The sequence below is a fragment of the Phoca vitulina genome, unplaced genomic scaffold (genome assembly GCF_004348235.1).
Source record: "Phoca vitulina isolate PV1807 unplaced genomic scaffold, GSC_HSeal_1.0 scaffold8, whole genome shotgun sequence".
Lineage (NCBI taxonomy): Eukaryota > Metazoa > Chordata > Mammalia > Carnivora > Phocidae > Phoca > Phoca vitulina.
In genome coordinates, this window is record NW_022589711.1 from 55,265,212 (window position 1) to 55,289,136 (window position 23,925).

Genomic DNA, 23,925 nt, shown 5'->3' on the forward strand with positions numbered 1-23,925 from the left:
ACACACACATTCACTTCTCTTGCCATCAAATTACCTTGTCAGAATACTACCTAATCTGAGACCTACACACAGGTCAGGAAAGCCTTCTGACCAGTGTACAAACTGAAGGTATAAATACAGTGACAGAGATCACAGACACTACTTTTCACAAAAGGAGACATTACCATTTAGCATGAATATTTGAATGCACACCAATCTTGAACCTCCACGTGTCCATCAACTTCCAAGACAGGAATGACAAGTGAAGGAAAAAAGAACTTGACTGGTAATTGAAAGTCCTCTTTTCTAAAGTCCCTGTCTTGTACATATTACCTCTGCAACTATAACTTATTCGCATGTCACAGTGTCCTCATTTCCAGGATGGACAATACACGTGTGGCAGTGCTGTGGGAAAGACGCCGCGGGGAAGGCCTAAGATACTTGTTCCTGCAGCGAGTGGGAGTGCACATCAACTAAGAGCCACGTCTTGGCTCTGAATGTCCCTGCAATGAGATAATAGCAAAGCCGGTCCAAGTGTTTGCTAGAATAAACAAGAGACCAGAGATGTTCTCTGACATGGCTTCCCTCCCTGGCCAACAACTAGGTGAATGTGTCAAGAAGAGAAGATGGTGTCAGAGGTAAAGGACAAGAGTCGCCATATCTCAAATGCAGATTATTTTGCATGTTTTCTAATAGACTTCTTTTGGCATCCTCTCAACAGAACTTAGGTACACTTTTATGTGGCTATAAATTGCTTCGTTTCCCCCATTTATGGACCTGCCCCCAAATCACCAGGAAGTGACGGAGAAAGTGATAAGGACCTACATGCTCTGATTTCTAGTCTGGATTATTCCCATGATAATACATCCCTTCCTTGTCCAGAGAAGTCACATGATATACATCGCAATGTGCAAAGAATTTTTTTTTAAATTTTATTCTATTATATTATTTTAGTCACCATAGAGTACATCATTAGTTTTTGATGTAGTGATCCACAATTCATTGTTTGCGTATAACACCCAGTGTTCCATGCAATATGTGCCCTCCTTAATACCCATCACTTGATTTAATTTTGAAAATTCTTTCTTCTAGGGAGCCAATCTTTTCTGAGTACTATTTCAGAGTACCACTGGAGAGCAGATAGGAGTGTGGGCTTTGGAACAGATAGCCACAGCTGCATTCACCACTTAGTTGTGAGATGTACGACTTTGGGAAACTTATCAACACCCCCCCCCCCAAGCCTCAGTTTCCTCATCTGTTCAACAGGGATACAGCTAGTACTACCTCCTAAGTGTAAACATTAAATAAGACAACGCATGCAAAACATTTAGCACAAATCCTGATAATTAGAACTTAGGTAATATTAACCAGGACTATTACATCCTGACACACTAAAGATCACACCTCTAAGTCGTGCTCAGAATGCACAGGCAGCTGTGTGTGCATATATTATATGTGTAGGTGTGCACATGTGTGTATATGTGTACGTAACTGGGGATGTGCATGGCATATGTGTGTATATGGGTAACTCTGTATACGTAACTGTGTGCATGTACACATAAGTGCGTAAGTCTATATCACCCATATTGCTGTATAAGCCAGTGTGTGTATGCTCGTGTGCCTACAAGGGGCTGGAGAAAATGAGGAAAGGAGAAGGCAAAAACAGAGAAAACAGGGTCAGGGAGATGGCGAGAAGCTAGATTACAAATAAAAATAAAGGCCTTGACAGATAATATCTCTAAAAACACATATCCTGACCAGCAGAAGGGCAATTAGATATCTCATACCACAACAATGACACATCTTCAGATTAAATTTCTGAATCTATTCTCCCATTCTAAAGCCTTTTCTTCCCAGAAATTGCAAAACAGGGAACAAGAATAGATGTGTGAGCCCATGCATGTTTGCTTCTTACCCACTTCAAGAAAGGGCGTGAGGCGGTCATAAGAGCGTAGGCTTAATTCTTACGGGAAAAAAAATAAAAGCCTATCCCCCGCGAAGAAATGGGTGGTAGTGGAGGCCTCTGTGCTCCTGAGCCTCAGGTAAGCCGAGTCTATATTTATGGCAGTTTGTCTTTTCTACATCTCCGATGCTGCACTCTGGAGATAATGAGATAAAGCACAATGCTACAGCTTTCAGCAGTAAAGCCAGGGCATTACTATAAAGCAGAATGTTCTGGCAGTCAGGCTTGGAGCTACCAAAAATACATAAACTATATAAAATTATTTTTTGTAAAAATCACCGTTTACAGGTTTCTGAGCTATCAGGCAAGCCAATGTCCTCTAATCATCGATGGCACCAAAAAAAGAAAAAAGTTTTGAAAAGGTAGAAGCAACACAGTGAGGCTCATCAATTTATACCTTTCTTGGATTTAAATTAATAATATGGAGCTTTAATATACAGGGGGAGATAATATATTCTGGTGCTGTAATCATATCTTAATATGTTCCAACCCTCCAATGGAATCAGTAAGGAGTACAACAAAATAACACAATGAAATATAGACTTCTCTTAAACTGTCCATTGAAATCTGGCTGACATGGACATTGCTTTGTGTTGGAACATCTCATTATCGTTTTCATAAATTTTAAGGCCTCTAAACACATCAACTATGTGTATTCCGGGAAGGACGGTGGCCCCTACTTATCAAAATATCATGCCCATGGGTTTCTTCTCCTGCCATTCCTGTGGGAGGCTTGGTTTCTTCTCAACTAGGTCTAATCCCTAGTGTCAAGCAAATTGGTGATGATTTAGGTGAATCCAGGACGGAGGCCAAACTAGTACTGGGGCATCTTAGCACCCCCTGACCCCCGCACCACTATTTCCCAGTGGGGTGCATTTTATGAGAGGGATGCATAGTAGCAACATGAGTAGACAAGTTGCTCCCCTGGCCAGGCCTCAAGGCCCTCCTCTGTAAGACCGAGGGACTCGAAACAGAAGCCCTCCAAGGGCCCATCCCATGTTGGAGAGTGGGACAAGGGCAAGTTGAAACAGGCAGCATTTTACAGAAAGCTCCACCATCGATAGCATCTATGCCCTCCTGGCTTCAACCTTCCTCCTCTTTCTACCTCTTAGATCTGAATCAAAACTATCCTGATTCTTCCAGGGCAAGAGACACAGTGGCTGACAAATTTTACACACACAGCCCTCCTCCTATTCTGTCTTTCCCCTCCCTCTTCTTCACCCCAAGGATTTCCTCATTTATTATCCCCATATTAAAGGCAGCAAAATAAGGCAGGAAGTCTACTGAAATGTTTATAGACAATGAACCACATCATGGATAAAAAGTGAGTACCTGAATTCCTGCATGGTGATAACTCATTCAACTCACCAGGTCAAGCTCCCTCTATCCATGAAATAGGACACTTTCAAAACACCTACCATAGCAGGTCACGAAAGGGAGTGTGAAACAGTAGGGTCGATCCTCCTTTTGGGGTCTGAGGTATGGACAAGCTAGGTGTCTTCTTCAGGGAATGAAAACCTCATGGGATATTTTCTATTAGAATCTGAGGGGATCCAGGGTTCAAAACCTTAGTATTGTGAGTTGAAATGCTGGCACAAGAGAAGGGAAGCAGATTGGCTGGTAAAAAATCACGCAACAAGTCAGGGGCAGAATTAAGATGAGAATTCACATGCTCTGTCCACTGTACCACATTGCCTTCAACCTCTTTCTGGTTCTTTCATCCTCTGCTTTATTCTCTTATGGGCTTGGCTTTGATCCATGGAAACTCATGGTTGGATCAGTGCAAGAATGGTGAGTGACCCCACATGGACAGTGGTACCCTTCCAACATTAATCCCAGCCTAGGCAACAAAATAGTCAGTCATTAGGTCTTTCCTGAAAGCTCCGAGGTACAACATGACGAATTTGCCCGGCAGAATGGGACTGCTTTTCACAATAGAGATAGAGATGCCTCAGCGTGGCCTCCAGAGTGAGCAGAGTGGGACTCAGCAATGTTCCAGAGCCCCAAAGGCCTATTTCAGTAAAGAGCTATTCCACGTTAGCCATCTTACAGATCAAGTTTCCAGTTCAGATTTCATTTGAACAGAGTTCCCAGCTATGGAGAACCACTGACGTGCTAGAAATATGCTGGTAACTGGAGACAGAAGAAACAAATTTAACCACCAGATTCTCTAGGATGTTTTTTTGTTTGTTTGTGATTTTTGGTAAAATTAAGTCATCAGATTTCAGGGCCTCAATTTTGTCACGTATCAAATGAGGTAACAACGAACTCACATGTGCTAAGGAAAACAAGAGACAATGTGAATGTGCTTTGTCTGTAGTAAAGCTCTTCTGAATCACGAGTGTTACCATGTGATAACGCTATACAGCCCCGGCAGCTTCTAAAGAAGGGATGCTAGAGGAAAGAAGGCTGATCCTAAAGGCCTCACTGACTTGTGACTGGTTTGATTTTACCCTGACGGGACACAAGACATTCTAGGCCCCATCCTGACAGTTCTCAGATGAGTTCCTGGCACTGAGGTGTTTGCATTGAGGACTGAGATCACAGGGATCTCTGAGGGTTCACAGAGAAATGCAATATCGTGTATGTTTGTTGTTTGTTGCCTGAGATTCCTGGTACTGAGTCATCACAGCATTTATAAGGCAGGAAGACAGAAGTGGGAAATGTATTTGCAGAAACATATCCACCTGCCTTCTTCCCCAGGTTTAGCTCATGACACTTGCCCTACATACCCTGATCTCCAAACAGGCTGAACTATTTCTAACTCCGCAATATATTGACTTAAATGCCACTTCTAAAAAGCCTCCTCTGACCTCTTCAGAAGGGGATTGGAGCACCTTCCTCCATGAATTCATAGAAGCCTGTTCATTCATTCATCATTATATTTATTATATATCCTGTCTTCTGTTGGCTCATCCGTTTCCTACATTAGAAGTCACTTGTAGAGTGGGCAAGGGTAAAAACTGTTCTCCCTTGATTTTAATCTGTAGTGCCCTGCATTCAAGAGGGTCTTAACTATTGCTGGGGAATGAAAGTACATGATTCAGTGAATAAAGAAAGTGTTAAAACAGATACACACTAGCACAAAACCTAATTGTGACTTTCTCAATTCGTGGGTTGGACTCTGATAAAAAAAAAAAAAAAAAAAAAAAAAAATCCCAATAGAGAAACCAGTAGGATTTAAGTATTAGATAGATCGTCATCGTCTAGTAAAATAGCAGAGCTGAACTTCTAGGGGACAAGGAAAGATGCTTCTCAATTCCTTTACTTTTCAAATATTGGCCCCTTTTCCCTTTTTTTTTTTTTCCATTTTGGATCTACATCTTCTTACTCGGCTGTTCTCCCTGGATTTCCTTAGACTCCGGTAAGTCTTTTTAAATTAAAGGCACAATCATGGCCCCTGTAAACTCTGTGTGGAACTAGTGGCATGTTAAGTTGTTTTCTTTCTTGGGGCCTCCTGGCACTAGCCCCTGGAGTGCCTACGGGCAGGCTCAGCCCCATCCCTTCCACAGGTATTACCAGTCCTGCATGTGATTCCTCCCTCATCAGTCTGCTTCCCTCTCCACTCACTCTTGCTACAATAGACAGAGATGGGGATGCAGAAGGAGTGGGTAAGAGAATGGCATGCACGTGATTTGAGATATAGATACAGATGAGAACACAGAGGCAACATGGCAGAGGGGTTAAATGTAGGGACTCCAGAATTAGGTCAACTGGATTTAGATCTGAACTCTGCCGCTGAAGAGCTGCTTTGACCTTAGGCAACTGACTTAACATCTATGTGCTGTGGTTTACTCATCTGTGAAAATGGTATAATGACTAACTCATAGGGTGAATTAAGTGAACTCTAAGGGAATTATAGAACTTACAACATGTCTGGCACTTAGTAAGTACTTAATAATAGAAACCCATATAACATTAACCATTTTCATATGATATGATCAACTTCAGCATGATAGAATACAATGCAATACAATGGCACGTTGTATTTTCCAAAAATGGCCACAACAGTATCTCTTGCTCACATTTTTTTCTAGAACCTTGCCACAACCCCATCAAAAGACGGGATCTATGTCCCCTGTCCTTGAACTTAGGCAAGCCTCTGTGACTACTTCAACCAACACTGTACAGTGGAAATGGCACTCTATGTGACTTCCAAAGCTAACTCACAAAAATGCATGATTTCTACCATCTTTTGGGGGGACATCTGCTCTTGTAACTCAGCTATCATGTTACAAGGAAGCCCCCACTGACCGGTGGAGAGATGCACATGGCGAGAAACCATGGTTCCACATGCACAGCTCCAGCCAAGCTCCCCGTAACAGCCTACTGACCATTACTCATCTAACCTGAAAGTGAATTATCCACCCCCGAGTCAAGCCACCTGAGCTGGTTTCCCAGAACAGAGATAAGCCATCCTCATGGAACACCACCAAAGTTGGAGATTCATGAGTAAAATAAACAGTACTATGTTTTTCGGTAGTTCATCATGTACCAATAGATGACTTACACAGATTTGGAAATAGATAAAAGTATCTGTATCTTTATGAACGGATACTCATCTTTTGTGGCAAAAGGAGGTGCTTGCTTTGCCTCAAACTATGCATCATTAATTTCAACAAAAACATGCTTTCTTCTAAAGGCTGATAAAGTTTATAAAGAATTTTCACCAACAAGAGCTAATGTGTTCATGAAACATAAATAAATATACATGACAAATGACAGCTTCATGTTAGACTGAATAACCGTATCTCAAGGAATTAACTTGATCAATGTCACACAGCTACTCAGAAGCAAATCAAAAGTTATAAAGACAAATCCTTTTACTCCCAGTCTGGAGTTATTTCCATTATAACAAGCTGACAATCTAAAGAAAGGAGTTTGAGGACTTTGGTCTAATTGGCTCAGATACAATCATCGTGGCTTCATCAAGGCCCCCTATAAGCTTTGGACTCCTTGAGAAAATGAGATGAGTTAGATCAAAAGACCCCTAAAACCCAATCCAGCTCTAATGCTCTCAGAGTGTGGAATTCCTCCTACATCTGTTAGAGCCTTTCATAACCTCTAATTTCTTCCAGATTTTATTCTTCTCTTGATACCTCACCTGCTCCTTCTACTCCTTAACTTCACACATCCACCAGATTCCACAAGTGGTACCCTGTTCTGTGGTAGGCAGGTTTCCAAAATGGCCACTGATGATCCCCACTTCCTGATATTTACAGCCTTGCATAACCCCCTCATCTTAAGTGTGGCCTGATCTTAATCACTACTTCTAACAAAAAGAACACAGTAAATGGGATGGGGTGCTGCTTCCACAATTAGGTTACCAATGATTCTGACTTAGATCTCATGAGCAGACTCTACCTTTTGCTTTCCCAGCTTCCATGCTTTAATGTAATGAGCTGTCATACTGTAGAGGTCCATAAGGCAAAGAGCTGAGGGGAGTGTCTAGTCAAGAGCCAGCTAAAAACTAAGGCCCTCAGTCCAACAACCCAGGTGCAACTGAACACTGGCAACAATTCCCTGAGCTTAGAAGCAGATCATTCACCAGTCGAGCCCTCAGATGAGACTGTAGACTCTGGAACAATAGCCTGATTACAGACTTGAGAGAGAACTGATGGTCCAGCTAAGCTATGCCCAGATTCCTAGCCTACAGAAAAATACGCGAAAATGGTTTTTTTAAGCTGCTAGGTTTTTAAACAATCTGTACCACAGCAACAGAGAATCAATACTTTTTACTACGTGTTAATAAGGGAGATCCTCTGAATATTACTGAACGGAAAAGGTCACTAAAAACATGAAAGCTTTTGCCACCACCACCCCAGCCCTAACAAACCCATCCCAGGGAACCAAAAAAGAACATAGTCCTCTTCTATTTCCAACTGTACCAACAGAAACACATCCCTAAGAACCCAGAGATGTCTCCCTAGAGACTAGCCATATCTTGAAGGAAAGGTATGGGGGAGCTTTAGTGCATCAAGACAAAAGCAGATGTCAGTTAGGCCTCAGGCATGAAAGGGAAAATATCTTACTAGAATAGACCCAGGTCAACATGCACACTCTATCAGTGTTTCTCAGGAAAATGAGGGACATAATTTAAACACTGCCTTATAACTCCAATATCATAGACACTGAGAGTGGAAAGAATGAGTAAGAACTAGCCTCATTTACAAATGGGGACCTGAGGCTTAGAGAGAGGAACTGACTTCTTTCACACAACCTGTTAATTGCAGAACTGGGAGGAGAATCCATTTCTCTTGGCAAAACTCAGTTTTTTTTCCAGTGCAATGCCAAAAGAAGATTAATTTCAAGCAAAATAGCAACTCACTTACTTTATTCTTAATGAATGTGACTTGTAGGGTATCTTACCAGGATACCAGGATACTTAGAGAAAAATTCATAATGTGAAAATGCATGTGACTGCATCTTACATACATGTATGTATTAAGATGCATAAATAGTTAAATGACAAGTTCTAACTGCTTATTTTTAAAGCAGATTAGGAGAGAAATCAACGTGGGAAAGAAATGAAAGGATGCAAAAGGTGACAAGCTTATACTGTACTACTTCCTCCTGAAAAGTTAGAAAAGATGGTATTTACCCTAGATGAGCGGGGGAAGGATGTGCCTATCATAAGATACTTTATGTTTAACATGATATTGCATCTGATAACTGGAATGAGGTTGAAAAATATTTGCATAGCACTTCATAATTTACAAAGCACCTTAATGCACAGTGTGCCATTGACTACTCACAAAACCCTGTATGGTAAGCAGAGAATGTATTCCTATCACATCGATGAGGAACACGAAGTTCCAAGAAAAAACAACTGAGCTGGAACTGGAATTCTAGTTTTCTAAATCTAAATGTTGAGTCAAAGAATTGCAGTTGCAAATCATTCTCAATGAAACAACAGCAAAAATCTGCCAAGGTTTGTCAAGTTATGTAACAAGAGAAAGACACTTCTCTAAGTTAGGGTTTCCTCCTCCAGAAAATGAAGACATTAGACTAGTGTCCATTGTTGACAAGAGCAGAGCCTTAAGGGTAGACAGCTGTAGAGATGAAAGAAAGGAGGAAGAAGGTGCTGCTTATGAAACAATTGGTTGACAAGCAGCTTTGAAGGTTCTCAAAGTGTGGTCCCAACGTCAGCACCATATGGGCCGTTGTTGGAAAGACAAATTCTTCAGCCCCACTGGAAAAATTGAGGGGGTGGAGTCCGACAATTTGCACTTAACAAGCCCTCTAGGGCATTCTGAAGAACAGCAACTCAACCATAGTTTTACATGCTTTAGTCTCTGTGCAGTCGAGAGATATAATGAGAATAAATTACACCAAGAGCCCAATGATAGGCTTATTAAATTGTGACAAGTTCATAAGTCATGATTTTTGTTTTTAAAATGAACCTTGCTCAATTACAAGAGGGATTATGGTGTAATGCACAGAAACAGATGTTGATGATTCATGCATATGCCAGATGAAAGGACAAGACTGGTTATTGCTCTAGCTTTGGCTTTCGAGTCTATGCATTAGAAGCCATGGAAATAACTAAAAGGACTGGACAAAGGCTCAGGGACAGCAATATACTGCCTTTCAAATATTCCTAAACTCTACAAGGTAGGCTACAAATCACCTTGAACACCATGACTTTGGGTTCAAATTATCTTACCAAAAACATGAACTTGGTCTTTCAGTTTGCAGAAACTTCCCTCGGGTTGCACATAATGACTTCCATCAACTTTAACCCAATCTTTAAAAAAAAAAAAATCTTCTATAGTGAAATAATAAAAAGACAGAGGAAAATCAATAGTTTTTCAGGCAAAAGCCATGCCAACTCAAAGTGAGAATCACCATAAGAAATTATCTCAAGTCCAATTTACAGATATTGAAACAGACCCAGAGAGAGGTAGTAACTATCCACTAGACATCCTGGCCAATCACGGAAATTCTGGACTTCTGATGACATCTTAAATAATTGTTTCCAGAGGTCTAACTAAGTTGTTTCACTTTTTTGTTTTTAAGAGATGACATATTCTTTGCAAGGTTGAGGAAATATCCTACTTCTGTTTGACCCTCACAGTGTCTCACCTATAAACCTTCTCAGTGTCAACCAGAGTTCTATTGATATTCACAAAGACCATCTCCAAGGTCACTGGAGATTCTTGTCAGTAACAATTCTAGTAAATCACACATCTGTACTAGCTATCATGGGCAACAGCACAAAGCCATTATTGAGGCTGAGTAGTTTGTCGTAGGAACAGAAATAGTCAATTTAAGGACCTGGAATAGAATCAAGGTCTTTTGTATTTCTTTCCAAATTTTATATCAGGGAACATAAAACTCCAAGTCCTGTAACCAAGAATGAGAGTACCATGAAATACTAGCATCATTCAAATCAATTTTTCCCATCTGTTGCCTGAATTCCTTTCCCAGAATTCTTGCCAAAATTCATTTGATAATGATGATGGTGGTGAGAGCGACAGTGATCACAGTGTTACATGCAAGATAGTGTCTTCACACATTAGACACACATCCATTACTTCTTGTGGTCCTCATGTCAATTCTGAGATACGTTATTAACTCAGATTCATAACTGAAGTTTAGAGAGTTTAAAAAAATGCGCTTGGTAAATGCCAAAGTATCATTTCAAATGCCCCCAATGAAGGCAAACTTGCCATCTTCTAAGGTGGCCTACTTTGCCCTTACTATTAGAAAGGCATTCTCCTTATGCTGCATTGCTGATTGCTTTTCTCAGCTTCTAAATACCGATCCTTGTTCTGCTCTCTGGAGCTGCACAGAAGTCTCATCCTACTTGCAGAGATTCCTATCTGAGTAAAAACAGGAGGCAGAAACAGCTTCCATGATATCCAGGCAAAGTTCTACTACCTCTTCTTCTTGAAACAATATCCTATAAGTGCTTCTTCCTTAGGACGAATACTCTGCTATAATTGTCAGTCTGTGTTCTCCCAATAGATGGTGAGCTTATTTAAGGCAGGAGCCCTGCACAATTTTATAATGGTATTCCAGGCATACTGTTCAACACAGAGCTTTAAAAAAAAAAAAAAAATTTCAATTGAGATATAATTCACATACCATAAAATCCACTTTAAAAATGTAAAATCAGTGGTTCTTAACATATTCAAGGACTGTGAAATCATCATTGCCTAATTCCAGGATATTTTAATCATTCTCAAAAAAACTCCCATACATATCAGTAGTCGCTCTCTATTCTGCCCTTCACCCAGCCACTGATAACCCATCTTTCTGTGTCTATAGATTTGCCTATTCATATAAATGGAATCACAGAATATGAAGTCTTTCGTGTCTGGCTTCTTTCATATAGCGTAATGCTTTCAAGGTCCATCCATGTTATAGCATGTATCAGTGTTCCATTTCATTTTATGGCTAAATAATAATCAATTTCAATGATATGCTACCTCTTATTTATCCACTCATCAACTGGTGGATACTTAAAGTTATTTCCACTTTGGGGCTATTATGAATAATGCTTCCATGTACATTCATGTACAGGTTTTTGTGTGGATATGTTCAAATTATCTTGGATATAAAAGAAATAGAACTTCTGATAGGTCTTCTGATAACTCTATGTCTAATCTTTTGAGGAACTGCTAAACTTTTTCCAAAGTGGCTGCACTGTCTTACAATCAACCAGCAATATATGGTAGTTCCAATTTCGCTATATCCTTGCCAAAATGCGTTACTGTCTGTCTTTTTGATTACAACCATCTTAATGTGTATGAAGTGGCATCTCATTGTGGTATCTCATTGTGGCTTCATTTTATCATTTCCCAGATGAATAATGACATCAAGTATCTTCTCCTATGTGTGTTAGCCTCTTCTGCATCTTTAGAGAAATATCTATGCAGATCCTCTGTCCATTTTTTAATTGGATTATCTGTCTTCTTGAGTTGTAAGAATCTTAATATAGGCCATATCAGAAATATGATTTGCAAATGTATTATCCCAGTCCATGGGCTGTTTTTTCACCTTCTTGATGGTGTCACCTGAGGCACACAAGTGTTTAGTTTTTTTTTAAGATTTATTTATTTATTTTAGAGAAGAGAGAGACAGAAAGAGAGAGAGAGCATAAGTGGGAGGGGCAGAGGGAGAGGGAGAGAGAATCTCAAGCAGACTCCACACTGAGCATGGAGCAGACACAGGGCTTGATCCCAGGACCCTGAGATCACGACCTGAGCTGAAACCAAGAGTCAGGCACTTAAGGGATTGCACAACCCAAGTGCCCCCAAATGTTTACTTTTCAAGAAGTCCAATGTATCTGTTTTTTCTTCAATTGCTTTGTGCTTTTGGTGTTACTGACTAATTCAAGGTCATGAAAATCACTATGTTTTCTCTAAGAATTTTATAATTTTAGCTCTTAATATTACATCTGATCCAATGTAAGTTAATTTTTGTATTTGATCTGAGGTAGAAGTCCAATTTCAATCTTTCGCATGTGGATATCCAGTTGTTCTAACATCATATGTTAAAAAACTATTCTTTCCCCAGTGAATGTCTTGGAACCCCTGTTGAAAATCAGTTGGTCATAAGTGTAAAGGTTTATTTCTAGACTCTCGATGCCATCCTACTGATCTACACATATCCTTAGGCCAGTACCACACTGCTTGATTCCTATAGTTTTGTAATAGGTTTTGAAATTGGGACGTGTGAGTCTTCTACTGTTTGTTTGTGTTTTTTTTTTTTCCCCAAGATTGTTGTGGCTATTCTTGATCCCTTCAATTTTCATATGAATTTTAAAATTTGTTTGTGTCTATTCTTGATCCCTTCAATTTTCACATGAATTTTAGAATTTGCTCATCAAAGAAGAAAGTTGGAATTCTGATAGGGATTACTCTGAGTCTGTACAACAATTTGGGGAGCACACCATCTTAACAATATTAAGTCTTCCAAGCAATGAACACAGGATGTCTCTCCATTCACTCAGGCCTTCTTTAATATCTCTCAATAGAAATTCTACATTCAATTTAGTACTCAATGAACAAAAGAAAAAAATGAATAAATGAGTGAACAAACCAATCAATAAATAAGAGAGAGCTTGGAAAATCATATGCAATGGCCACCATGTTCTTGAATCCCATTTCCCTGCTCATAAAGTCACCCTTCATGAGTCCCAGTTTTCAAGATATATCTTAGTCTTTTTCTCACATCTTCAGCAGTAAGTCCTATTGTTTCTTTCTCTTTTGCCCATCTGATATGATGGATAGTGGTAGAGGAGTGATGGTCTGCATGACACATATCCGTTCACACCCTTCCTTCAGAAGGTACTTCGGGAAACTTGTTCTAACACAGCTGCAAGCAGACCACCCTAATTCTCTCTCTTTTTACTCTCCTTGCTGTTTGTGAGGTCTGATCTCAAGTGACTGTAAAAATAGAGTTGCCCATAAACAAAGTTAAACATCGTTAACGTTTAGCTATGCTGGGTTGCCTGATGAGAAAAGGAGCCTTAAAATTAATATTACATAGAATATTATGTCATCCAGGATGCTGTTTATAAAAACCATTTCCTGACTTTGACTGTTTGGGTAAGGATCAATTTAACATAAGTTGGCCATTTGGGAAATAAAACATCACTCTGTGTAGGTTGCAGGGTAGAGAGAGCCAAGAAGATTCCTTATCGCTAAGGAGCTTAGCACATCTCGCAGCATCTAGGAAGCAGCCTTTTCCAGTACTTTCATGTAAGTACTACATTATCAAGATGAAATTAGGAAGAGTTTAAAACACTTCACAAATGATTCAGGTATTGGCCTCATGCATATAACTACTAGTCCTTCAAGCTTTCTGAAACACCACATTTCTTAAAAGAGACAAATAAATATTCTATCTTTTTAGCTCACTTTAAATCTTATATTTTATTTATATCAGCAAATATGTTACTTTAATGGAGACATTGTTTACCATCAATATAAGCAAAGAATCCATTTAGAATTAAATGATCTCTATTCAAAAAGTCTGAAGTTTACATATTTTTAAGGATGTTTATGGGCACACATACGTACATACATACAGAACTTATTCACATTTAAAAAGCATGAGTTAGATTTAGGAAAGTCATTAGTTTTGAAATGGCTTATAACTGGCATTTATTTATGACATTTCAAATATTGGTGAGGAGGTATCAGAAACAATGTGGTAAAGGAAGGAGAAGTTGAATCATAGAAACCCAAGCAAAAGAGTCATATGATAATTCTGCATTTTTTTTTTCCTGAAGAAAGGAAATATCTATCAGTTCATCATTCAGGTAACTTTTGTCTCCTATCACTGAATTCAAAGAATTTATGACATTGATCTTTGTATTAGGAAACAGTAATATGATGGTTTCCTCATTTCAGCAATTCTAAAGAGGATACAGAAAATAACTTGATGTTTATTTTTTTATACCATCCCAATAATAAGAGAATGGTATTATATTGAATCATAACCTAAGATAATATCCTCTTCTCAACCAAGTGCACTGCCTTCAAGTGTTAAAATGAAATCCAGGGGATAAAGCTAGAAATGCTAGCTGAATCAGCAGCCATCAGTAGGCTGTCCTTAACAAAACTTACTTGCCTCGGTTGTACTTATTTTGTATTGATGCAAATACATGCCCACTATGTAAAAATCAGAAAGCAACAGTACCTTTGCTATGCACTAGCCCAATGTCAAATCTAGACTGGATTCTCTGGCAGACTTCTAGGGTGTGGATACTTACATCATTACTGGACTTGATGACAACATTTACTCATTTGGTCAGTAAATATGAATTTGTCTGTCTCTCGCGTACCAGTAAACAAAAGATAATCTTGTCTCAAGGACTTCATAGTCTGGTATTTATCACAATTGTTTCTTTGCTGTTCCAGCTTTGTTATCTTGTCTCAGTAAGGTATACTCTGCGAGTGCTGTTGTAAGATGACTTTCTTTCCATTTAAGCAATGTGTGATTCGGTACAGCAAAACACAATCCGATTCCCTTCTGCGGCCTTTAACTCTGATATGACAGCGTAACTGAAGGGCACATTTGGGTGAGGGACCAAAGCAGAGAGACAAATTCCAAAATTCACAAGTGGTCCTGTCTGTACTTACTAATGAAATCTATACCTGCTGATTCAATAGAAAGAAGTATGTGCCCAAATCTTTTATTTCAATAAAACTCCAGGTTAGAACTTTATAAGGAAATATGCTCAAACTAAGAAACACAACAAACTATGGTTTTATGTTTGTAATTAATAGATTCCCTGAAAGGCAATGCATGACTTCCCTGGTAGTTTTTTCCACGGTGTGAAAAGAACCTTAGCAGTTATAGGCCAATGTGATATTTTGCGTAGAGGACAGACCAGTTACTCACCCTGACAAATGGTGATATGTAGGATTGGTTATTAACCACCTCCAACCTTCTGTCTAGAGAGACCATCATTATCATCATTATACTTTAGTTTGGCTATGAAGCATATAAAATGGACAAAACAATGACCATATCTTCTCTGAGGTATACGTTTTTCTCTTAAAACTCAATATGTACTTGCCACGGTAAAGTCTAATCATCTTAAGTAAAAAATATAGCTGAATTTGTATTTTGTTGTTTCTTTTTTTTTTTTAACATTTTATTTATTTATTTGACAGAGAGAAACACAGCAAGAGAGGGAACACAAGCAGGGGGAGTGGGAGAGGGAGAAGCAGGCTCCCCGCTGAGCAGGGATCCCAATGCGGGGCTCGATCCCAGGACCCTGGGATCATGACCTGAGCTGAAGGCAAATGCTTAATGACTGAGCCACCCAGGCATCCCTTGTTTATTTTCTTTTAAATTGAAAAAAAAAAAAAAAAGGTGTGTGGGCGGGGGGGACCCTGGGGTTTCAGACCAAGGCTACTTGCAAAATAGATATTTAAACAGTGGGAGAGGAGGAAAGAAATAGGGAAACCAGTCCTGACAAGAAAGCTCTTTAATTTTGCAAATACAATGTGTGCTTCTGCATGGACACAGAGTTAATCATTTTCACTAAGATGCTGTCGGAAAATGGGAGAAAATCAACAGCCAGCTTTGTGTGTTTCTTTTTAAACCAAGGCCTGGATTGAGAGGTTCGGTGTCATGTAAGACAATCACCTCTGAGCCAAGGACTCATCCAGGTCTGGTAAAGAAATCAGTTAAAGGCTATCCCAGGGACCATGGCCAAGGTACCAGAGATGACCCCCCCACCACTACACCAGGCTCTAGAAGGCCCGGCTTTTCCATGGTGCTGAGCAGCAGTGGTCCACTTGGCTCCCTCTCCCATCACTGCTAGGAGCTAAACTATACCAGACACCAGGAGCACATTCTGACACTGGGGCAGGTGAAATGAAATTTTTGTGCCAAAGTTTTGTAGAGGTGCAATCCAAGGTATATTTTGGGCCTAAATTTCCACTCTGAAAATGTTACATTTTCATGGCACTCAAAACAAAGATTAAAAGCTAACTTTATTATTATTTGTCACATATGACACAAACAGAAGCATCACCTTCTAAAAAAAAAAAAAAGGAGGAGGTATAAATGTTATTGAGGTGCAATTATATACAATCTAAAAATTAATTGCCCATCATCAAACTCTTGGCATGCAGGTCTGAGTCAGCTAACCACTCCTCCACCCCCATCATGTTGTTATTTAACTGCTCAAGTTTTCTAACAGGTACAGACTAATTCAAAATAAACCAGATCTTCTCAATGCGGACAGTGCAAATAATAAGATCCGTTTTTCTTCTCAAGTGGTATTTTCACACATTTTATTTTATTGTACTCCAGCTCCTCTCATATATATGAGGTTTCTATAGTGTTTCAACTTTTCCCATAGCTCTCAAAGAAAGCTATTAGTAAACAGACAATTCAGATAGAGAGACAACTCTGGTGTTTCTTTTCCCTAGCAAATCACAGCATGCTCCCAAGTTTTTCCCGGGAGAATGTAGGAAAAGGAAGACAACACTGTCCATACCTATTCCTTTTCTCAAACAGCATAAGACCCAGCTCCTATCTCTAATTCTCAGGGAGCCCAACATGGAACCAACAAGGTCCCAGCGTGCAGGGATAGCCCGCATCCCACCAGAGTGTCAGCGTGGCTCAGCTTTCATCCCCCAGTGGCCTGCAAGTTTGGGTTGAACTGAATAATATGAAATATTAAAAATTTAATTACTAATTAATCTCCCCTGCAGCTGCTCATGGCTTTTGCAGGCTAGAACAGGGAGCGCAAGAGAATAGAAGATCCATGGCACCACCAGACTCCACCCTGATTACACTGTCTCCAAGCCCTCGGGCCACATGAATTCCTAATAAAAAGCCTTCCCTACAACACGCACACACCTGAAATACTTTCTCAGTTGGCCTCACAGATTATTGCTCTATGAAAAGAACTTAGTGTGGGAGCCCAGGGATGGCAGTTAAAGATGTGTCCATGTGACCAAACAGCATGTATGTTCTCTGTTTCCAAATAGACTAAGAAGTTACAGTCATTTTTAAATGCCTTAAATTAGGAAGATAAATATGTCATTTATAGGGTAAACAGCATGCAGAAATGATGTGCTCCAAATCTTCAAAGACCCAAAGCTTTAAAGCAAGCTCCAGGCACAAGCTAACAATCCCAAAGCAAAATGGAAAGAATCGCATGAATGGGTTGGTTGCTTAGGTCAACATGTTATTTCTTGTAGCTCTAGAACAATACTGCATCTCTGCAAAAGGGAACTCATCATAGTCACCACGCCCACTTCAGAAACGAAAGGAAGCTCAGCCTGATGATGTGACAGTTCCCGCAAATGAAGCTCTTCCTAGAGAGGAGACCACATGGAACGGAGAAGACAAGTAGTCTTCTTCCTGGCAAATTTGGAGTCTCAGCTCTCAAACTATGTCCAGCCCTATCCTTATGCCCAAAATCTCTCTAAAATTTTCATACTAGCATAAATGAGGATAGTGAAATCCCATCTGATCAATTCAAAGGCGACTTGATCCAAAAGTTACTAAATCCCCAAGTACCATCTCCAATGCTACCCAATTCCTTGTGGGAAGAAGAGGCAGCTTTGTACTAGGAATTAGAAGACCAGCACTCTAGCTCTGCCTCTGCAGAGACAAAGAAAAAAGAAGTTCATGATTTATCCTTCGTCTTCTAAAAAATTGACAGAATTGCAATTGAACCCGAGCACAGCTGCACTTCTACCAAGAAATGATGCTCAGTGGGTGAGGTCTAGATATATACCAACTCACAGATGCTATATGGTCATAAATTTTCTGTTTACCTTTGAGGTATGTTCTTTATCTCCTCCTCATTATGTTTCCAAGACATATTTTTAGGGAAAGTACCACAAAAGAGAGACACTGTGGAATAAACTAATTGAGATGCTAAAAAGAACCAAACTGTCCCTTGGTTGTTGTTATCATCCTCAGAGAACCATTATGGCATGCATGGTTCAGGAAAAAGAGAATCATTCATCTTGTCTCTAACTGAGCCTCATTGAACAATAATCTTTCCCTCTCTGGGGAAAAACTTTCCTTCTATAAAGTAAGTGCGGGGCTACATGACCTCAAGAGCTCACTTAAGCTCTGATACTCTATGATCATACTGGGTCTGTGATTCTCCTCATAACCAACTCTGACCTTCTCACAGCTGTTCTCAAACTATTTCCTAATACACACATTTTGAGCAATGTCACAAATGTATATTTTTACGTTATAAAATTTGTTTAAAAAATTACCCCCAATCCCACTGTAGCCAGAAGCACTATTGCTACCCCTCCACACACACACACACACACACACACTGCCCATTCCACCTCTTACTATGAGTCCTTGGGCATCATGAGGGAAACCTAGGTATTAAGAACAGGTGATTTCTCCTTCTGCCATTCCCCTTTGCATTCCACATATCCTGTATGTCACAAGGAACCTAACTCATCCTCAAACAAGGCATTCACTTTCAACATTCCTTGACTTCCTCATTCCTGTTTTTCTGGTACCTTGAATTTCATGTCCTTCCCATGACATGTGCAGCCAAGTAAACTCAAATTCTCCCCGCTCCAAGAAGTCTGCCCTGATACTTCCCTAGAAAGGTATGAAGTATAATGCCGATATTCCTATTTTTGACTTTTCAACAATTTCAACATCTGGTGAGTCACATGATAACTTCAAGTAGCACAGGGAAGTGCTTCTTTGGTGTCCTTTTGAATTGTTTATGTGCCTGTCTCTTCTGTAAGACTAGAAATTACTCTAGAGCAAGGACATATTGATGCTGATCTTCGTATTTCCAATGCCTAATCCACAGTGGGATCTCAATAAATACTAGGAGTGAACGAATATGTAGAATTAAGCCAAATTTCCCAAATTAAAAAATGGATAAATAAGCACACAGAACTGAAGTTGGTAAATCTGAGAGCACAAAGTATTCCCTTGGAACAAGGAAGAAAATGCCCCATAAAATATATCTTTAATAGCTCAGACATTTTTTAAAGTTATAGAGCTCCTTTGGACCTCTCCCTCTGCAAATACTCCACATATATCATCATTTTCCCTTAGATCCATGAGTCAAAGCAGCCTAAAAAGGTGATTCAGAGGTGGGCTTGGGTAAGCATACAACACATGCTTAAATAATGAGAAATCATAGACCTACTAGCCTACTTTAAGTATTCAGGTGACTCAACGGATTTTGTAATTTGCTTTGTATCAAAAATGGAAACATCAAAGTTGGGCATTAATAGTCTACATTTCTAGGACTTTCTGAGTACCTTTTAATTACAACACAACACAGTCTCCTGCAAGTATCATCTTCTGTTGGCACATATTTTTTTAATATTTTAAGTGTGTGATTATTGTTCTCACAGCATATAATTATGTTAACCAATAAATACTAACACATCTAATTCAGTTCCACCAGAGTGAAGATAATTCAGAAGAATGAGATAGCTCTCCCAATTAACCCCTGCTTTCCTAAATCAGAATAATAAAAAAAAAGTTAGAAAGGATCACTCTTTAATTTCTGAATGGAATAGGCATATTGAAAGTAGATTTTCTCCTAATCCTCAACTTCTTCTATCTAAGGGTTACCATTACTAGCTTTTTAAACCTTCTAAATGTTTTATTTTTTATGAGAAAGCCATACTTCAGCAATACTGTTACTCACATGACTGATTTCATTGAGTTGTCATTGGTAAAAAAAAAAAAAAAAAATCCTGGCATCCTCAACCTTGTTCTAGAACTTAAAACCAAACACACAAAAAAGTCAAGGTCCAGCTATGCCCACACTATAGTCACATGTCCTGCTGAGCCATGTCACTTACCTGCCACATCTTTGTTTCCTTAGCCACAAACTAAGCATACCCTCTGTGTCTCAGAGTTGAGGCATCTATATGTTAGTCAAGTGAGAACATATGTGAAAGTGCTTTACCATCAGTAAAGTACTGTCCAAATATCAGTGATTATGAGTTTGTGTGCACAGTATGATGGCTCAAACAAAAATGTAGCTGCTGAATAACCCATTAAAATGCAGTGATTTATGGGAGACATGCAGAGACATAGCCTTAAAGAAAGAAAGCTATATTAAGCAAAAACCTCTAAGCAGAACCTCCCCAGTATAAACTACAGTATAAGAATTTAGGAGATTAAAAAAAAAAAAAAAAAAAAGACTAGAAAAAAGCTCCATTAAAAAAGGGTGGGTCAGTGTGGTGGGGCATAGAAGTATTTGAGCATAAGACAGGTGAGTCCAGCTGTAAAGTCAGTGGTCTTGCTCTCCTGAGAAACTGGGCTTGAGGTATGTGTTGGGTGGAATACGAAAAATGTTTAACATCAAACAATGGCCAGGAGCGATGAAGTAAGCAAGGCTTGTTGAAGAATAATTCTCAGACTTGGGCTCATCCTCCTGGATCTTGTGAAAGAATCCACTGTGAATACAGGAGCTGTTGTTCAAGAACCAGAGTGAGGCTCAGAGTGCCGTATGCACCGTCACATGGTCAAGCAAACATCACACGAGTCAAACAACACTGATGACAGTACCAGTCCCATGTCTGCACCTAGAGCTCTGCTCGCTGTCTTCTGAGGACTCAGAAGCCCTCGAGTAGTTCTGCCATTGCCTTCTCGAGACCCAAGAGAGACACGATGACCCACAGCAGTGGAAGATCAGCTTCTGTGGACACCGAGGAGCAGAGAAACAGCCAATCTCCAAAGTGAGCAAAGGAATGCATGGAAGAGCTACTGACAAGGCTCCGTTTGCACTTAGAATACAGATCCTAGTAGCTATCACTAACTCTGGTGAGATGGGGAGAACTATACATATTTCCAAAGTGTTGATGGGAGTATAAGCTATCCACAACCTTTGACAAGAAAACTGAAAGAAGTGGTCAAGCTCCTCAACGTAGAAATCCCCCCTGAGGAATCTGAGACAGGGAAGGAACTCCAAAGAAAAGGGACATGGATCTCAGAGCATTACTGACAACAGCCACCACCAAATAGAAGCCACCTCCAGAGCCAGCAGAAAGGGTTTCTTCACAGAAGAGGTAGCCCTCCCCTTAACTTGAACCTAGCCATGCTAAAGTATGTTTGTGCAGACTATACACATAAAACAAAACACCCCTCATAGGGAAAGCCAGAAAAAGTACAGGGCAATAGAATAAGAGCAGATTTAATTTTCACAACATTTTTGTATAACACTCTTGCGTTCCTTTAAAAAAAAATACTCGTAAATTCAATTGATGAAGTTTCTGTCAACTAACATACGTTGATATTAAAAAAAAAAAAAAAAAAAAATGTAGAACACTGACTCTGAGAAGGTCAAAAACGAATGGAAGGGCAACAAGCCGCAGCCTGTTCTCTCAGGTCGCTGTGGACTCCGGTGGCCGGCAGTGTGGACATGATTACAGAAGGCTCTTACCTGTGGGGGTCGAGGCTTGTAGGGAGAGCTGCACTCAAGGTCTGCCAAGATACTGGTCAGCGAGTCTATCTCGGCATCCAGGCTAGAACGTCTCTCCTCAAGGGTCTTGCCTCCAGGATTTCCCTGTTGAAAGCAACAGAGACGTGTTACCCCCCCCCCAAAAAAAACATCTCCAGTGTCTAGTGATATCAGTCTGAGTGCAAATCTCTCAAGTTACAGTGTGGCTTGGTCCAAGCTTTTCTGCACTTCACTTATTTTAGCTTTTACAAAATCTGAAGTAGAATTATCCTGTTTTGACAAATAAGAAAACTGAAAGATATGAAGTGATTTGCCTAAAATCACACTCATTAGAGGCTTTTTTTTTTTTTTTTTTTTACTAATTTACAAGTAAAAGGAAATAAATGTCTCCATCCCTCTGCTGAAGGAGCAGATCCAGCTGGGGAGATATTACAAGTTCTTTGTGTTCAGAAACCATCACATAGAATTGGAGCATTTGAGTTGCAGCAGGAAGGGGCACGGGCAGGAGACTGACGGTCTAGGAAGAGGAATCGGCAGGCTAAGTTGGGTATTAGATGTGTCTGTGAGAGAGACACAGTGCATTCCAAGCAATGCACCTTCAAAGTGCACTAGAATGGGTCTGCTCAGAGTTCTGGCCAAGGGGCTGCAGAGGAAGCATGTGGTGGCGGTCATCGATCATGAAGCTGGAGATCTATGGACTTCACCTGTCAATACCCCATGTTATCACAAGCACCGCCCTCCACCTGCACTCAGAAGCACAGAGGGTGAGTAGAGGGGAAGACACTGTCACAAGGGCATTCCCAGGGATCGTGAGCGGGCTTGGGGAATGGGTCCTGGCACAACATGGAAAGACGGGACATTGGTGTTTGGGAAGGCAACTGAGAACTGTGTGAATCTGATTCTCCTACGTGTATTTCCATAGCATCACTGCATAATATACTGGTAAGAGCGGGGGATTGGTTAAATTCTTCTCTGGGCCATAGTTTCCTCCCCCTCACCTGCCCTACCTAAGCCAGAGGGATGTTACAAGATTCAGATAAGAAAATGGATGGGAAAATACTTTGTAAATTGTAAAGTGCTATAATTATGATCATTTTCTTAAATAGCATTAATTATAGTAACCAGTAACTATAAATTAATATGAATAATATAGCTATTGTTAATTATTCTTCCTCTTAAAGGGAGCATCATTCATTAAGTGTCCCCTTGGGGTATCAGTAAAGAGACAGAATTTAATCAGGTCTTCAACATCTGTACTTAACTGCAGTAGAAAGTACATCAACTGTCCATGCTCTAAGTACTGATGGATATCTAACCACAGAGACTCAAAAGTCACAGAATCACCCTGAGCTATACAACGAAACAAGTAATTATAGTGCTTAATGAGCCTGTACATGTAAGGCTTCAGTTGGTATCCAGGCTCCTTATCCTCTCTTCCCACCAAATTGGGACTACTCCCCATTTTTAGTTTCTCCTATGAGGTTGACGTAATTCAGCAGGTCCCCGCCTAGTGCTGTGGGATTTTGCACGAAGAACCCCAGACCCTTGCTGCCCTGGTAAGAGCTCTGCTGCCATATTTCAATCCCCATCATAGATTAGAACAGGTTTCTTTCTCTCTGTTGCAACTCTATTTTATGCCTCAGTTCAAATAATGGAAGTCCTGCCACATCCTCCACTGGTGATCCTCTTGGTCCTCTCCTCTACAGAACCTGTAGATGCAGGAACTGTCCTGCTACTCTCAATACTTTATGTTAGATCCCAGACACAACTGTCTTACAACCAACTCACAGAATGGCACACACTTAGGAACATGTCTCCTTAACTTCCTATCATTGCAGCCTTACGATCACCTGCTCAAGGCCCACTCTGCTGGCGGGGGAGCTCGGAGGAGCCCTGAGAAGCGTGCCTCAGATCTCCCCACCTAAGGGATGAAGGAAGAGAATACTTATCCTCAGGCTCCATTTCTCCACAGGTTTAGGGTTGCCATGGGTTATAAACCCCCGTACTCATGCCAAGAAGTAGAATGGTGGCAGAAAATCATCACGGCAGAAAGTGAGAGCCAGGTATTGGAGCTGAGGCGGAG

At 40.2% G+C, this 23,925-nt stretch overlaps 1 protein-coding gene across 5 annotated transcripts in view; it reads right to left on the reverse strand.

The window, feature by feature from the left end:
• Positions 1–23,925, reverse strand: part of LPP (LIM domain containing preferred translocation partner in lipoma) — a 646,157-nt gene that overhangs the window by 301,457 nt on the left and 320,775 nt on the right. For all 5 annotated transcript variants that reach the window (XM_032406922.1, XM_032406920.1, XM_032406921.1 and 2 more), the window contains one exon: positions 21,825–21,947. In XM_032406922.1, the coding sequence (XP_032262813.1) occupies positions 21,825–21,947 (123 nt within the window). The remainder of the gene's footprint in view (positions 1–21,824; positions 21,948–23,925) is intronic.